Consider the following 18,064-nt stretch of genomic DNA (forward strand, 5'->3'; position numbering starts at 1 on the left):
GTTTCCTTCCCACAGGGTTGCAGTGGAGATGAGAGGGAGATGGCCAAGAATGTGTCTGATCTAATCTCCAAGACTGAAAAAGTGGTGATAGCTGAGGGCCAGGAGCCTGCAGAATTCTGGGTGGCTTTGGGTGGGAAATCTCAATACGCCAACAGCAAAAGGTAACACCTCAGGGCAGACGTTTTGTCCTCCTGGGATGGAGAGAAGTAAACACAAGTGTGCTGTATGGGAAAACAAAGGAGATTTGCTCCCCTTATTATACCTTACCCTTAACCAAGATGAGCACTATACAGTAAGATGATCCCCAGGACCAAGCATTGGATTTTGTTTAAAAATATTTCAACTCTTTTAACCTGTCTTTTAAGCTCGTTAAATTGTTTATGCTTTTCACCTTTTAAATTCATTTTAATCATTCAAACTATTTTAAATTTGTCACATTGGTTTCAGCCCCTTCATAGAGCTTGAGGATCTAAAGATGGCAGTGCATGTGCTGGTAACCTCAAAGATGGACTTCTGCAATGCTCTGTACATTGGGCTACCTCTGTACTAAGTTCAAAAACCTCAATTAGTGCAAAACATGGCAGCCAGATTGGTTACCAGGCTGATCTGAGTGATCATATTGTACCAATGTTAAAATCACTCTACTGGCTGCAATTAGTTTCAGGGCAAAGTACAAAGTATTGGTTGTTACCTTTAAAGCCCTACATGGTTTGGATCCAGGTTACCCATTGGATCACCTCCTGCAGTATAATCTGCCCCATATACTTAGGTCCTCTGGGAGGCATTTACTTCATTCAGCTAGGACTAGGTTGGCAACTGTCAGCCAGAGCTTTGCCCCACAAGGCTCCTTCACTGCCTGTCTTTCCCCCAAGGATAAGGCTAGGCAGAGGAAGAGGAGAACAGGCAAACACTTGCCCTGCAAGGCTCCTTTGCTGCTTGACTTTCTGCTGAGGAGAAGTTTGGGTGGAGGAGGAGGACAGACAAACGCTCACCTTGCAAGGTGACTCCTCCGCCTAACCATCTCCTGAGAGCAGTGGAGGATGAAGAGGGACAAACACTTGCCCTACATTGCTCCTCTGTTGCTCAGCCTTCTTCGGAGGAGAAGTCCAGATGGAGGAGGAGGACGGGCGAGGCTCCTCCACCACTTGGCTTTCTTCTGAGAGGGCCAGACAAAGGAGGAGGAGGATAGGACTAATATTAATAATATTAATTAGTATTAATTAATTAATTATTTTTTAGTTAAAACCTACCTGTAGCCCAAAGAAGTTTAGCCTCTTTTAATTATGGCCCCTTCCTACTGCCAAGTTGGGCAGCTCTTCTGTAGAACAACCTTTCGAAAGAAATTCGACAGCTGAATACACTATCTGAATTTAAAACAGCATTAAAGACCAGTCTCTTCCAGCAGGCCTATCCAGATGACTTTTAAACAATAATTTTAAATTATGAATTTTAAAGTATGGATGATCATTTTAATATGTATAAGTCTTATATGTTCATTTAAACTGATGCTATGTTTTTAACTAGTTTATGTATTTTTAACTTAAGTTATATGTTGTCTTTTAATCTGTTATTGTTCCCTGCCTGAATCCATAGGGAGATGCAGGTAAGAAACAAATATGCTGTGTGCTGCTCTGAGATCTCTGGGTAGAGGGCAGGATATAAATATTTTTAATAATAAATCAATAAGCATTAATGCACACGTACACTTAGCAATCATTTGAGTACTTATAGATCAAGCCTCAGTCTCACTAAGCTTGATATAGCAAGCCCTGCCATTCTTCTCCTGTCTAAATTTGGAAACACATTAGTGATTCTGTGAGATTTCAAGATATGCATTAACACCCAAATGTAAATAAGATACCCTCACCAGTTAGGAACATATTGTTGAATTTGTAACCTGCCCCTCCTCTAATGAGACGGCATGGATGAGTCTCTTTCTCCTCCCACTACATCCTGACAACCATCCTGGGACCAGCCTGAGAGAGCATGACTAGCCTGAGGTTATCGAGTGAGTTTAATGGCTCTGTGTGGACATGGTATTGAAACTGGAAGTCTCACTTCAACTCTCTATTAAACCACACTAGCACCACAGGCTTATGTGCATTCCTGTCTCATTGCAAAATGACAAAGAGATAGGGTGATGTGGAATGGAGAAGCAAGCAAAAAAATAAAATATCTGAGGGATCAACAGATGTGGGAAAGATGGATACAGGTTGAGTGAGTATCCGAAATTCTTGGGACCAGAAGTGTTTTGGATTTAGCAGTTTTTGAGATTTTGGAATATTTGCATATACAAAATGAGATATCTTGGAGGTGGAGAGTCAGGTATAAACATGAAATTCATTTATATTTTATATTCACCTTATATACATAGCCTGAAGGTAATTTTATATATAATATGTGTAATAATTTTACTCACGAAACAAAGTTTGTATACATCAGGAAGCAAAGGTGTCACTTTCTCAGTCACCCATGTGGTTAATTTTGGAGTATTTCAGAATTCTGGATAAGGGAGACTCAACCTGGGGGATTCTGAGAGTTATCCCAAAAGTAACTTTTCTGTGCCTTTTTAGTGCTCCCTGGTAAGGAAGCAACTTTGTGTGATTCTTAATATTTTAAAATATTTTATTGGCTTTTGTAGTGTTGTCATCCTACATTTATTTGGCTATACTGAGCAGGAGAACCTGAAGCAGCACTTGTTCCGTCTTCTTCCTTTCTGCTCAGATTACAAGAAGAAACACTTTCCATCATGCCACGGCTCTTTGAGTGTTCTAATAAAACAGGGACCTTTCTTGCCACAGAGATAACAAATTTTACTCAAGATGACTTGGAAGAAGATGATGTGTTTTTACTGGATGCCTGGGACCAGGTGGGTTTGAGGTGGAGTGAGGGAGCAAGAGAGAGGGGATGTGTTTTTTCTGTTCAATCCCTAGGAGCATTTGCCCTGGAATAATTTTTATCACCATGATTTACGCTACAGGCTGAAAATTCATATCTTGTGTTGTCATCTGATACAATTGCTGAAATTATCTGTGTTCAGTCATGGACAATATATTATCCTCAAATGTTTATCTTAGCAGTCTGTTTTCCTCCTCTTTCCCTTATCTTTTGCCTGCTCATTCTGTATTTCTTTTTCTCTCTGCTCCATTCTACATTTCTGTTCAGATTTCATTTCCAAATTACCAATCAGATTCTTCCTTCTCCCTTAAGACCACTAATATATGAATATAAAAGATTCTCTTGTAGTTTTCCAAATATAGCTTGCATAGACTACATTGTCTTGTTGCAGATTATTTGCAGCATCCCTTGCACTGGTGCCTAAGGAAACAATATTTGTAAGCTTAGAAAAATATAGACAAATAGATTTGTTGTTACTTAACATAGAGAACCTTTAAAGAGTTGCAGCATTGCTTGTTTGTATTCCACCAGAAGATCTAACCATTGCAGATAGAAGAGAAAGACTGAGCATTCATTAGAAGGGGGCTAGTACCAGAACAGTCTTAAGACATTTGCTTGAATTCTAGGAGGACAAAAGGACATTTGCCCTCCATAGCCTGCACAGCTATGGGAAGGAAGTGAAACAAATTATGCTGCAATCCTGTGTGTGTCTACTCAGAAGAAAGTCCTGTTAAGTTCAGTGGGGCTTACTCTCAGGAAGTAGATTCCCAACAAGCATAAACGTTTGGGGATCATACGTAAATATCTATTACGAGGTTGAAGTGGTGCTAAGATTGTAACAGTGCATACAGACTCCACCTTTGCTTCCATTTGTAATCATTGTTTTTCCTGTAGGTTTTCTTCTGGATTGGCAAAAATGCAAATGAGGCTGAGAAGGAAGCTGCTGCTGTCACCGCCCAGGAGTACCTACGTACTCATCCAGGAGGCCGTGACCCTGAGACTCCAATTGTAATCGTGAAGCAAGGCTATGAACCTCCAACGTTCAGTGGTTGGTTCCTAGCCTGGGATCCCCTCAAATGGACAGTAAGTGTCACAGGCCTGTTACAGACTGCCAAAATAAAGCTGCTTCGGGTCTCTTTGGAGGTATGCTATTTAAATGATGCATGGGTCCTAAGAGTCCAGAGGTTGCGCCAAAGCCACACTCCATTCCTAAGCACTGGAGGGCAGCTTTGGTGCAGCTTCCGGATTCTTAGGATGCATGCATCATTTAAACAGCATACCTCCAAAGAGACCTGAAGCAGCTTTATTTTGGCAGTCTGTAACAGGCCAGAGTTTCTCAGCCTAGCAAAAGGCGGGTTCAGGCAGGAAGACGCCTTGTTCAACCGGCATAGTATAGTGATCTGAGTGTTGGACTGGGACTCCAGAGGACCAGGATTCAAATTCTTGCTTGTCCATGAAAACCTACTGGGTGTCCTTGATTATTCATATTTTCTCATCCCCAGACGAAGGCAAAAGAAAACCTTGGCAAGAAAACTGCAAGATAGGTTCACAACTTCAAGGCACACAACAGGAAGGTCCAGTACCAAGGGGAAGAATCTACTTCAGCCAATAAAATTTAGGCTAACTTCAGTTACCCAGAGGTCCTTTTTCATCGCTGCTCCGAAGCTATGGAACGACCTGCCGAAGGAGATCCATGACAGGGCTCTTAAGACGGATCTCTTCCGGCAGGCCTTCCCTACCTAATTCCTCTCCCCGTTTACTGTGACTTACGTTACTCTGTCCACCCATTCTGCTCTTATTATTATTATTATTATTATTATTATTTATATAGCACTGTAGATTTGCACAGCGCTGTACATAAAAACAATAAATATAAAAGAGTAAACCTGCCTATGGCGTACAATCTAAGAAATTATAGGATAATACATATTCTCTTAAATTAATGAGAAGAATTAAATTAAAATTAATAAAAATTATATTCTTGCCTCAAGAAGAAGAGCCCTCCCTCCACCCCAACTGTCATCATCAGACCTGGGAGGGAGTGAAAAAGACAGGCCCAATTCTATCAGGCCTAACTATGAATTTCTGTAACTCATGTCACTTTATTTTATTTTATTTTATTTTATTTATTGTATTTTATTTTATTGTATTCTCTATATTTTTATTGCTGCAACCCGCCCGGTGTCCTTGTGATTGGGCGGGCTATAAATAAATAAATAAATAAATAAATAAATAAATAAATAAATATTATTGTTATTATTACTATTACCAGGAATAGGAATTATATATTCCTCCACCTTCTGTTGGAATACAAGTCCCAGTAGCTCCAGATAGCAAAGCTGATGTGAGGAATGCTGGGGGCTGCAGCCCAACTATACTGAGATGGACATGTGATCCACTTCTGCCCTAAACTATGCCAGGTTTAAGAGTCCCACAGTACTATCAAAATATAGTCATTATTCTATTAATTTTCTTTGACAATTTAATTTTCCCAGAGGACCTAAACTCTAACCTTCTTAGCTTCTGCCTAAACCTGGTACTGTGTGATTTCACTATGCAAAGCAGACATAGTGTAAATTACTTCCATGTTGATACAAAGATAATCATTTGGAAAGAAACGTGTGTCCTTTCATCTTCTTTGCTATGGTGCTTTACCAGAATTAGGATTTGCAACCTGTAAACCTGAACAGAATATTAGCCAACTGGACCAGATAGTTAGGGGCACTAATTCAGGAGAACCTGTTTGTAATTTGATTAAACGTTGTATGGAATTTGCTTATTCTTCAGCGCTCAACATGTTTGAGTGCCTAAAAAGGTAAAGGTTTTCCCCTGACATGAATGTCTAGCCATAACTCATTGTAGGGGGTGATGCTCATCTCCATTACTAAGCCAAAGAGCCAGCATTGTCAAAGATGACCCGTGGCCATGTGGCCAGCATGATTGCACAGAACACTGTTACCTTCCCACTGAAGTGGTACTCATTTATCTACTTGCACTTTTACATGCTTTGAAACTGCTAAGTTGCCAGAAGCTGGGATTAGTGATGGGAGCTCACCCCATCATGCGGCACTTGGGCCTCAAACTGCTAACCTTCTGAGCGTCAGAGTTGGTGTCTTGACCACTAAGCCACCGCATCCCTCTGAGTGCCTAAAATAAAACCAAAACTCCCATTCTTTTTGTCTGTCTTTACACAGGACAAGAAAAGCTATGAAGAGCTGAAAGCTGAATTGGCTGATGATAACAGCTTAGAGCAGCTCACTTCTGTAAGTACGGCTCTGCTGCTTTTTTGCCCCACAAATTATATACTCTGGATGAGGCATGCAGTTAGCCCTTTAAACATAATTTTTGTGCACATTCCTTGTCCTGTTGTAGGCCTTAAAAGGCATTTTAAAAACCCAGCAGTTGGTCACTTTCAGTTTCTTTAAAAAGTCTTTTAAGGCCTAAAGCTGGACAACAGGGAGAGTAAAATTGTATTTAAAGGGGAAATTGTATGTCCCAGAGGTTTGAAAGAAGCAAGTTCTGAAGTATGCAGCATAAGGGGTATGCCGTATAAGGCAGCATAAGGCGTATTGAAAGCCAGTGTGGCGTAGTGGTTTGTGTGTAGGACTATGACTCTGGGGATCAAGATTGTTCCCCACTCAGCCATGAAATCCACTGAGTGACCTTGGGCACATCACAAGCTCTCCACCTGAGGGGAAGGCAATGGTAAACCACTTCTGAACAAATGTTGCTAAGAAAACCCTATGATAGGTTCCCCTTAGAGGGAATCTGCACAACTTGGTAGTAGGTAGGGGCAAAAATTAAAATAAGTAAAAATTATTCAGGCTGCATATAGATTTTAATTAATTAATAATTTAATTATTTATTGCTATTGATATTAATAGTAATTTGGTTCTCCTTCTCCTCCTCCTCCTCTCCTCAGGAGAAAGCTGAGTGGTAGAGAAGCCTTGCAAGACTTTGCCCCTCTTCCTGCTCCACTGCCCAGCCTTCTTCTTGAAGAAAAGCCCAGCAGGGTCGAAGCCTTTAGGGGTGAGCATTTGCCCCTTTTCCTTCTCCGCCACTTGGCCTTCTCTTTGGGAGAAAGCCCAGTGGTGGTGAAGCCTTCAAGGGTGAGCGTTTACCTTTCCTCTGAAGAAGGCTGAGTGGCAGAGGAGCCTTGAAGTTGTTCCACAACCTCGAGGGCCATATGTTATGCAGGCCTGCCTTAGAGTCAAGGAAATGACTTGAAGGCACTCAACAATAAAAGTACACTGGGAGGGCTGAGGGACCATGGGGAACCTGTGGTTTAGTGAATAGATCTCTTCCTCAGACAAGCTCTTGTAAGAGGACCTAAGAAAAATTAGTGAGAAGGGAACATGTACATTGTTAAAGAGGATGCTAGCTGCTTGTAAGTATTGTTATTACAGTAGGCCTTCTCCATTTCTTTGTTGTTATGACTGATGATGTTACTGGAATGAAGGGCAGGGCAGAGGGCAAGCAACCCCAGACAACAGGTAGCAACGGGTGCCTCGTGCAAAAGGAGTGCACTCTTCCACCTTGGCAAAATTGTTGTCTGCCATAATTTAGAGTACAGAAAAAAAACCCACTTTGGTGGTGCTCAGTCAATTAAGGCTGCAGCTTATGCCTTTTTAAAGTGAAAGGTATTCCCTCAAAGTTTTCTGAGGAGCAGTGTGCTGAAGCATTCATTGTTGGTGGCGGCACACACCCAATGAGAGCCCTGGAGTGGCATGGACAGAAGGGGCAAAATGTAACTAGTACAAAGTGTCACAACTGTGCATAAGTTTAAATGTGTACAACATTTTTACAGTGACCACTCATAAAAGTGATGTTATGTAAACACTGGGGGACATTATTTTATAATTACTCTGATGCAGGCATTCTTGAAGAATTTCAAAGCAAGGCAGTGTCTGGGATCAACTGAATTACAATTTATCATAGTGTTATCTCCTGTGTCCTGTTCAAAATAGTGTATTTTCATTCCACCATAATCTGATAATTAGCGATTAACTTGCCAATGCCTGGATGTTTTGTGTTAGTAGCACTGTTTTGTAAAGGGTCACTGTAAGAATGTTACATAAACCAAATATGAAGGTAATCTTCACTCTGTATTTCTCACGTTTCATTTCTCTCCCACCTCACTGATTAAGTTTCATTCCCTCTAAAACCAGAGTTATCTTTAGTTACCTTGCAAGACATTTTTAAAAAGAGATTTTCTTTCAATATTTTTTTTAGGAACTTGGGAGTGGAATTTTTCAGGTTTTATGCCATTCTCTTAATCCTAACACCTCCAGCAATGAAAAGTAGTGACTAATACAAGCTACTTAATAAGAAATCTTATAATGCCAACAGTAACAAATGACATTTAAGAAATAATTTCCAAACTCTGTCTAGAACCACGAGTATGTATACAAATATGCCAACTGAGGGTATTTCTTCATGCACAAAAGCTTCTGCTACAATATATCTGTTAAGTCTTTAAAAGTGCCACAAGACTATTACTGTTTTGGCCGTGGCAGACTCAAACAACTATCCCGATTGTTAAACTACAGTGCCTTTAAAAGAAATCTTGATTATTCTCACAAAATGACCCATAATCCACAGTGCTTTCACTGGTCATTTATCACTTACTTTTCATGCTGCACCCTAAAATACACAATCCCATATATGCTCTCAAAGTGTGTTGTTGATTTAGAACATTGCAGCCTACCAATATAAGTCATAATTCACATTTCAATTCAATTTAAATAATCATAACACACATTCTCCTAGCCTCAGGGGAAGACAAACTTCCTCTGAATAAATCTTGTCAAGAAAACACTGTAATAGGTTTATGTTAGGGTCGCCATTAAGTCGGAAACTACTTAAAGGCACACAATAACATCAATACAGCCTAGCTTTATTACAGAATACAGAATAGCTCTGAATGTTTCCCCTTCCTTTTCTCTTTTAGGAAATCCTTGAAGCAAAAGAGGTTTTCACTGCCAGCACTACTTTTGGCAATGTGTCATTGTGTACATATCCCTTGGAGAAACTGGTGAACATGCCAGCAGAGGAGCTCCCCGAAGATGTAAATCCTACAAGGAAGGAGGTGAGAAATTGCAGGATTGGCATTCAGAGTTCTTTATAGAAATTTCCCTTCATTCAAGAGCAGTGTGTAGTACTTAGATGCAAAAAAGTAAGACCATTACTCACTAAGATGATGTCTTTGGGGTAGGAAGGAAAGATGAGAAGACAAAAGAAGATTAACATAAACAGGATTAAGATTAAGCAGCAGGGAATAGAAAGAAATTTATGTATAATGATTGTTTAGTCTTGGGGAGAATTGGTGATTGGAAGAGATAGTGGCCGCATTCTTACTATTTAACCCGGTTCACAATTCGCTTTCACATCGGATTGATGAATCGATTCCACATGAGCGTCATTCCCACTACGAAACATGATCTTTTTAATCCTCATTGTTTTCAGGGTGGTGGTTTCAGACACAATTATTGTCCTCACTAGAATTTGCGCTGCTTGATCCATTCTGTTTTTTTTAAAATGCCAATCAAGCTAACTGTATCGCCATGTCATTGGTGACACGGTCAGGCGTCATTTTGGTAATATAGCCATGCATAATTTCAGTGACACTAGATCCTTTATGGTGCCCCCCCTCCCCAAATACTTTCCCTGTTTCCGATGACTTTTTAGCCTCGTGATCTGCCGGCAAGGGTCATTATAGGAAAGCCCTTGCTCGATTAGGTGCCTCCACGGGATGATGGGAAATCGCATTACCGATTCTGTAAATTAAAAAACAAACCAAAAACACATCAGATCCCCCTCCCACACACAACAGATCCTTTCCAAAAGAAAAGCAAACTAAAATTTTAAACTTTTACAGTGGAAAAAGGATCATGGCCAGATTCAGAAGGAATCTATCAGTGTAAAGATGGAAAATTTAAAAGCTACCACACGCACAGGTAGACAAAGGGCAGTGCTCAAAAAATGGCAGATATCAAGCAGCCGAAGGCTGGCTGGGTGACACCCCCTGCTAACCCCTCTGCCATAGCCCCAACCCTCCAGTGAGATGTGATTCTGATCCGAAGGTCGCTCCCACTTGTTGAGTATGTTTGTGATTCAGTTCTTTTCAAAAGAACCTCTTGAAAAGTAGTGTCAAATAAGAGCTGGTTTTCTGCATTTACCCTGCTTTTAAGGAACTCTATCAGATCAGAAACAGATCAAAACCAACTTCAAGTGGGAACAATAGACATATAACCTGGTTCGTAATTCAATTTAAATCATAGTGGGAATGAACGCAGTAAGATATGGTGTTATTTTGTGTAAAGAGAGGTGCCAAGCAATGTTATAAATATATGCTGATATTTGTGTGTGTGTTTTAAATGTATTATTTTTCTTTTTGTAAAATAATAAAATATTATATATAAAAAGATGGATTTTATTAAATCAGTATGATAAAAACAAGCAAACTTAGAAATATCTTGTTCCAAGAGGTATGGGAAATTGTGTCCAAGTGAAGCTTTTTTCCACCCAGTGTCTCCTATAAGCAGTGGCTATTGTTAACACAAAAATCCACTCCATTCAATTTCCTCAACTTTCTTCTACAGTGCACATTTTATGTGCAACATGTGTATTTTATGGTTGAAAGTAAACAATACTTTGTGTTCCTGTGTGAAGTGGATATAATCTGAATCGGCCAGCTAGTTCATTTTCATTGTGGTTAAACTGGCACATTACAAAGCAAGCCAAACTGACAATCCTGTAGTTTACACAAATCTTGTCACCACAATGGCCAGGACAGTGGCTGTATACAGAAATCCACACAGTTCACACCACAAAATCTAGCCAGCACCAAGTACTTGCTAAATCAGTGGTAGAAACATCTAGTCATCTAGAAACATATGGATAAAAGCTTGCTGATATACAAACACATCTTCCAAAGGCTATATGAAGTTTACAGAAGGCACGCCTGCAGATCTATTCAGTCCCTTTCTAAAGTCATGCTCCTCAGGTCACAAATTATTTTGGGATTGACCAGAAATTTAGGAACCTTATTTAGACTTTTATATCAGATGTTTAGATTTATAGTTCAGAAGTAAAACAACGAGCATTAAAATGAAATTGAGAAACACATTATAAACATTCAAAAGCTTACACATCTAGTTTCAGAATATGAATTGACAGCATGTTCCATCTTGTAGGTTTTATTAGATAGGTTTTCTCCCAGTAGTTACAGAAAACCAGGAAAATTAGTATTTTCACTGTTTAATTGTAGTTTTCCCATCTCTCAACCTTACCTTTCTCTCTTCCTGTAGGACTATTTGTCAGAAGAAGACTTCCTTGCTGTTTTTGGCATGTCTCGACATGAATTTGCTACACTGGCTGCATGGAAACAACAGTCTCTCAAGAAGGAAAAAGGACTCTTCTAAATTTATACTTACCATTAGGTAGATTCATATTTTTAATTTAATTTAATTTAATTAATTAGTGCTTGGTAGCTGGAATATCAACAAATTATCAAGCAAACACCACACTGGGAGTTTTGCAGGTGCAAATTATAATCTGCAATAGAACCTTTGGTCTTCCATATTTTGAGTTATAATTCCCAATAAATCCTTAGCATTGGCTGTGTTGACTGAGGTATCTGGGAGCTGAAGTCCATGAACAACAGGAGGGCCAAATATCTCCCCTGATTTCCATTAGATTTGTTTCTCTTCTCAATTCCATTTTTCCCTATGACAATGCTCTATATTTGTCAGCCACCAATACCAGGTTGTCTTGCAGATCATACCATCCTCCATTCTTCTGAAACTTCTTATGAAACTATGTTTCAACATGCAAAAGCCTATTTGGAACTTTGAGAGGAAACGCTTACACTACCACATCTGAGTAACATCCCACTGATCTTTCTATCTCTTGCCTAAATAAGTTTTAGTGTGCAGGCTTTAAACATCTAGACTCTTTAAATGATTATCAAGTGGGTTCATGTATATCAAAAGAACCACAAAAACCCACCAAACACTCAACTGCCCCTCCAAGTATGGAACACATTTCTAAGATGTAGGGAAAAAATTAAAATTACTTTTAATATCAAGAGTTTTAGAGAAGAGCAATAAAAACTGTGTGTTAGAAGAGCAGAGTTAAGCTGCAAGGTTCTTGCAGCTTTCTAGAAAGAAAAATCAGAAATTCAGTATTAATAAAGTGTTTAATTTCTCTGAGATTGATATACACATCATTTAAAGAGGAAAAAAATAGGCAGAATTGTAAGGAGTACATAGGTACAAGTCTGCTAAAACACAGAAAAGTGCTGCTTCATATCAAGTGTCAAGGGACACTAAGTGATTCCCAACATAAAAAACCAAAGCAGTCCCTGAAAGCCCCATGTCCAGGATTTGCTGCCTAAAGGATAACTCATTAAAACATAGGGAGTAATAGAGTGAATTAATGCTAGAAGCACACAGTATTGGGTAAATATCCCACACTTCCATTTTTCATTCAAAGACAGTTAACACCCATGTTAGATCAATTAAAAAACACAACAGTTGCTCTAATTAAGAAATGTTCAACCCCCTTCTTACCCAGACTCTCAACACAGACAATATAACTTCCAGGAATCTGAAGTGGAATGCTGTTGCATTTAATTCACCAATCCACCCTCAAACAGGCTGCAGTGAAGACAGTATTTTGTTAACCCTTTAACATCTCAAAGACCCTGCATGCATGAAGCAGGTAGCAGTGAATGTTGATTCTCTACAAGGAAAAAGACCCAGAATGGATAACTCTGCAAAATCCTTTCTTTCAGTATCTTTCCAGACCTGAGCATTATGTCTCCATTTTATGAAATGCTAACTGTTACATTTCCAATTGTGAGAGGAAAACTGGAGCAACGGTTTTTGAAGCAAGATGGTGCCCAGCACCATATATCTCCATGTTTAGATGTTCAATTAGGTTCTATTTCATGGCCAGGGGAAAAAAAACTTAATTGAAACACGGGTCCTTGGGGTGTTTTTTTTTAAATGACCTACCTGAGTTATTTTTTAAAATCCTTGCGTGGACAAGATTAATTTTACTGGGCAGGGGAGGAGTTAGTTGAGGGTTTACTTATTTAGTGCAAACACGTGTATGGCTATTTTTCTTCATCAAAAAGTAAATATGCAGGAAAAAGCAGAAATAGAACAGAAAAGCCAAATAAATATATATAAACTCATAATGGACTCATATATAGCTGCTGCATTCCTTTGAAACCAAGAATGGCATCCTTGAGAAAATGTCTCAAATGTTTCATACCACAATTCTAAAAGCAAACCTTCACAAAATCTAATTCCCTTTAACAGGAAACAAAATTGTAGATATCAGCAGTTGCAATTCAGACTCTCAAGAGCTTTCCAAATGATTTCCTAAGAGATTGTATGATAAGAAGTTGCTCAAAACCATATACTCTAAATATTTGGCTTTAAAAGTAACCATGAATGGCTTAGAAAACACTTTATGAAGGGCAAATGCTTGTACAGCAGCTTCAACATCACAATATGTTAAACAAAATATACCCTTAAAATTATTTAGTAAGTAGTAAAGCATTATCCTTTTACAACAAGCCAGCTTTCTACAGATTTTGAACAGACTATGAAAGGCAAGCCAGAACATAACTCCAAATGATGGTCCTATGGTCCTACAGGGTCCCTTCCTTGCCACCCTATTTTGGTGACACAAAAATAGATGACTTGTTGCTTGACACAGTCAGTCAGCACTTTTTGCCAAGTAAGAGCCAGGCTTCCAAAGGAAGGAAGACTTTTTCCATGCTGTATTATGCTCAACTCTGGATGAAGAAAAAGAATCTTACAAATATTAGGTTGGGCTACCATTACACCCAGACACTCTACAATTTCTTAATAAAACACCAAACCAGAATATTTTGACTATAATATATTACCTAATGTGTCCTCGTCGTCTTTCAAGCACAAGGCCACAGATGTGATTATCATGAGTTGGATTTAGACCCTCCATCCATATATGGAAGTAATCATGATGCTAGCAAGGCTCCCACTGGAAGAAAGGTGTTCCACTGAAGTCCCCAATGTTACCTCCCATTCTTTATGAGGACATGGAGATGTGGGGACAACTGGAAGAAAATGTCTAACTCTCTCTGTGTGTGTGTAAGCAAGCTTTTGTTGGGGAGAGGAAAGGAGGGGAGAAGACCACTGTCGCAAAATCAACAACAGAAGTCTAATTTTACTCCACTTGCAGGATTATCATGTATTTTGAAGTTCTCTTTTTCAATGAAACAAAATTGATTTATTCCTTTCTAAAAATCAAACAAACAAAAACCCCAGACTAAAGTAACTTCAACTGTCAACATTACAAAATTATAGCAACAGAAATACAGCATATTTTTGGGAGTGAGACCTTTGAGAACTTTGCCTTGTTCAACATAGCAGCTAAACAGTAAATAATGTTGTATCAGAATATAATGCTACACAGAGCAAATGTCACTTAGAATTGCATTACATATCCTGTAATTCTATAAACCCTGCAAGTAAACCCTTCAGGATCAGAAAATATGTTGCTTGCGGACTTCAAGTGGTTTGCTTTTTCTAGACCATGAACTTATAATCAAAGAAAAATTCCCAACAAAGGGGAAAAGAACCATTTCATCTCCTGCTAAACATCTGAAATGAGAAGACTGACTTAGGAGCAAGCAAGAAATACCTCTGTTATTAGCAATTTCATTGCCATAAAATTAAAACATGAGAAAAATCACAATTAAATTCCTGTACAAAATGAGGAACTTTCACAAATTAGTTTTATACTGCATTTTTCTTTTTTGGCCAAAATAAGCATCCTTTTATGCAAATAAAACAAAACCTAATATTTCTGCCCAAAAATGTTTAGTAAACAATTCATAACATGTTTGGGAGTTTTGCAGAGGAAAGTAGTTTCATTTGATTGAACCACACTTAATACATAACTGGAACAAAACCAAATATATTTGGTCAAAGCCAAATATATGTCAGCATATGAGTCTTGTTCAATGTAGTGAAGTTGGGAAAGACATCTCCCTTCAAGCATGGATAGTTTTTCCAGGCCTGAAGGTTGATGCAATTACAAGGAAAGCAGAATAAGCATTGTTCATCCTTCTTTTACTGATTAGCACTGGCTGGACACTGCTTGAAAAGGGCCTGCCAAAGAAAGGCTAGACGTGAATTGTCACTGTTAGCTGCCTCTCTCACAGCCCAACTGGAAGAGTTTTCAGTGAGACACAGCAAATAGATACAGATTGACATCCACACACACTCACAAAGAAAAAAATTGTCCTGCAAATGGCAGTACATAAAAAAGAATGCAGTCAAAAAGAATAAAAACTTTTAAAGATAAAATATACATATATTATTATAATTATTAAACAAGGAAGAAAGTGAACTTGTAAAGATGACATATGCAACAGGTTCCAGAGCACCAGGTTTTTTGGATCATTTTGATCCTGGAGTATAAATGGTAAGTGCCCCAAATCATCCATTCACAATTCCAGGTAACTCCACTTAGCTGCCTAGCTGTAAGTAGTTTTCAGCAAATATTTTGAATATATGCCAGGCTACAAACTATTGCTTATTTTTGTTCATGTTGGGGAAAGTTTCCAAAATGGGTCTTCTCAATTTCCCTATAATAGCCAAATGGGTGAACTAACAGTCACCTCTCATACTATCCTTTGATGAATTTCTGAAGGAGCTATTCATCTTGTAGCTGGCAAAATAATTTCTTGAATATCATAACCAGAAAAGGAAGAGAACTCTGGGCCGAAGATGTTTAACTGCATGGATGAAGTCAATGGTCCATTCTTCCAATCCAAGGGATTTGTCTCAATCGTGCCCTGAGTTCTTGAAGGTCTGTGGCTCCTACACATCAGATAAAAGTTCAGCATCCTTTGTGCTCAGGAAAAGATGTTCTTCACAGGGGCTGTCGAACTGGCTTTCCCACATCCATGCAAGGCACATTCTTTTCCCCTTCTAGCAACTCATCAAAAATGTCCCTAGGGAACATGAGAGGTTCGTATCAGTATGGGGTAACAAAGGTGCATGTGATGCAGAAGACAAGGTACTGTATTCAAGGGATTTGCAGGGAATCACAGAGCCAAGAATGGCCTGGAAACCTTACTTCCTCCTAGTTTAAGGGCTGGGAAATTAAGGCTCCCATATGCACTCATAAACAATTCAAGGCCATACCTTGGGGACAAATTCTACGAAAGCATTAAAGCTTTAGACGCATCAAAATGAAGAGGATAATACATAAAGGATATTTACTTGTGCATATAAAAGAAGATGTAGCCACTCCGGTCTCTATCACTCTGCACAGAGGCCTCCTGAGTTCTGGATACTTCCAAGTCATTGTACGTGAACCATGCCTGCTTACGAATGTCATATACATCACTAATATAGTGACCTTAAAACAATGAAAAGAAAGAGGAAAAAATAGATTGCAATTTATATGCTACATTAGGGACAAAACCGTTACAAGTCAGTTTACAGCTTGCCTTCTGTATCCATGAATTGTGCACCCACGGATTCTACCACCTATGGCTTGTAAATATTGTCCTCCCGCCAATAAGTCCCAAAAGCAAACCTTAATTTTATATGTAAGGGATACCATTTTACTACGCCATTGTATATAACTTCAATGGGCCTAGCCTGAAAAAGAAGGCCCTCCCTCTATCCACCATCATCCAGAGGGAGAGATGAGCAGACCAACTCCATCGGGCCTAGCCTGAAAAAGAAGAAGGCCCTCCCTCTATCCACCATCATCCAGACTGAGAGATGGGCAGGCCAACTCCAGGCCTTGCCTGAAAAATAAGAAGGACCCTCCCTCCAGTCCATCTGCCCTGGTCTGGGCATCCGAGGGAGAGAAGGTTTGCTGGACTTTTCCCCCTCCCCACTTCCATTCCCTTCTCCTTTTGTGTCTTGTCTTTTTAGATTGTAAGCCTAAGGGCAGGAAAATGTCTAATTTAAAACAATGTAAGCCGCTCTGATAGCCTTTTGGCTGAAGAGCGGGGTATAAATACTATAAATAAATAATGGGACTTGAGCATTCATGGATTTTGGTATCCACAAGGGATCCTGGAGCCCACTCTATTTTAGTTATGAGATCATCCAGTGTATACAACTGGAATGCATAAGGAATAATACTATCTTTAACAAACAGATTGGGTGTGCTACTTAATATGATGAATTTAATAGATTCCACTTAAGTAGCTGATTTTCTAGTTATTCTAACAACCCTTTAAAGGATTTTCTAATCTTTATTATTCGGTCAATGCAAAATTATTACATTGTTGTCTCCCAGGATACATCCCTGCAGAAACTGCCATAACTCTATTCTACAATATCCTAGGATCTGTACTTTGAAGTATTCAGCCTGGTTTGTCAGAGCTCTGGTGCCTCACCAAATTACAAATCCCAGGATTCTGTACAATAAACTCATGGCAGTTAAAGTGGTGTCAAACTGCTTTCATTTTGCAATGTGGATACACCCTTAACATAGTTGTTATGGGGAAATTGATTTTTTTCAAGTACAAAAGAGGAAATGTTAACATTATTGTTCCCTGGGGCTTTCTGTTGCCAAAAGAATCCTTTCTTGCACACAACAGAGCTGTCAGAGAAGCAATTCATACCTGAAGATGATGTGTCTCCAATATGGCTGACAACACTAATGAGACGATACGAATTAGGAAGCTCTCCTGTCTGGGAAAAGAATCAACTATTAATTTTGCTTTGCATATGAACAGTTTTTTCACTTGGCTCAAGCAAATAGGTTGATTAGAAATTTTATGACAAAAAATAGGGCATATTATGGTAAAAATACACAATCTAGCTACTTTTCTCAGACATTGAAAGTAAATGATGTAAAATCAGTAAAGTGATTCACCAAAATATAAACAATAAAAACCACACTCCTAAACTGAAGTGTAAACAATACCCCCAATTTCCTATAGAGACCAGAATAACAGGTCACTCAGACGTTGCCTTTAGCTTACAATGCATAAGCAAATCATTCTATGTGACTATTTGACAATTAGCCAAGTGTAACAGCAACATCCATGTAGATTTCCACTTTGTTAATAAAATGCATTTGATAAATACACTATATAAATCCCTAGAAATAGTGGAAATGGACAGGATCACAA

At 38.9% G+C, this 18,064-nt stretch overlaps 2 protein-coding genes across 6 annotated transcripts in view; one reads left to right on the top strand and one right to left on the bottom strand.

Moving 5' to 3' along the window:
• VIL1 (villin 1) overlaps positions 1 to 12,085 on the top strand; it is a 68,001-nt gene extending 55,916 nt beyond the window's left edge. For both annotated transcript variants that reach the window (XM_089520385.1, XM_089520386.1), the window contains 6 exons: positions 16 to 161; positions 2,725 to 2,869; positions 3,793 to 3,981; positions 6,093 to 6,161; positions 8,849 to 8,986; positions 11,208 to 12,085. In XM_089520385.1, the coding sequence (XP_089376511.1) occupies positions 16 to 161; positions 2,725 to 2,869; positions 3,793 to 3,981; positions 6,093 to 6,161; positions 8,849 to 8,986; positions 11,208 to 11,321 (801 nt within the window). In that variant the 3' untranslated portion in view covers positions 11,322 to 12,085. The remainder of the gene's footprint in view (positions 1 to 15; positions 162 to 2,724; positions 2,870 to 3,792; positions 3,982 to 6,092; positions 6,162 to 8,848; positions 8,987 to 11,207) is intronic.
• The window catches only part of USP37 (ubiquitin specific peptidase 37), a 40,641-nt gene continuing 34,655 nt past the window's right edge, over positions 12,079 to 18,064 (bottom strand). For all 4 annotated transcript variants that reach the window (XM_089520383.1, XM_089520384.1, XM_089520380.1 and 1 more), the window contains 3 exons: positions 17,552 to 17,621; positions 16,188 to 16,326; positions 12,079 to 15,916 (listed from right to left, as the gene is read on the bottom strand). In XM_089520383.1, the coding sequence (XP_089376509.1) occupies positions 15,835 to 15,916; positions 16,188 to 16,326; positions 17,552 to 17,621 (291 nt within the window). In that variant the 3' untranslated portion in view covers positions 12,079 to 15,834. The remainder of the gene's footprint in view (positions 15,917 to 16,187; positions 16,327 to 17,551; positions 17,622 to 18,064) is intronic.

Source organism: Sceloporus occidentalis, unplaced genomic scaffold, assembly GCF_023333645.1.
Source record: "Sceloporus occidentalis isolate IW3139 unplaced genomic scaffold, rSceOcc1.0.p SCAF_4, whole genome shotgun sequence".
Classification (NCBI taxonomy): Eukaryota; Metazoa; Chordata; class Lepidosauria; order Squamata; family Phrynosomatidae; genus Sceloporus; species Sceloporus occidentalis.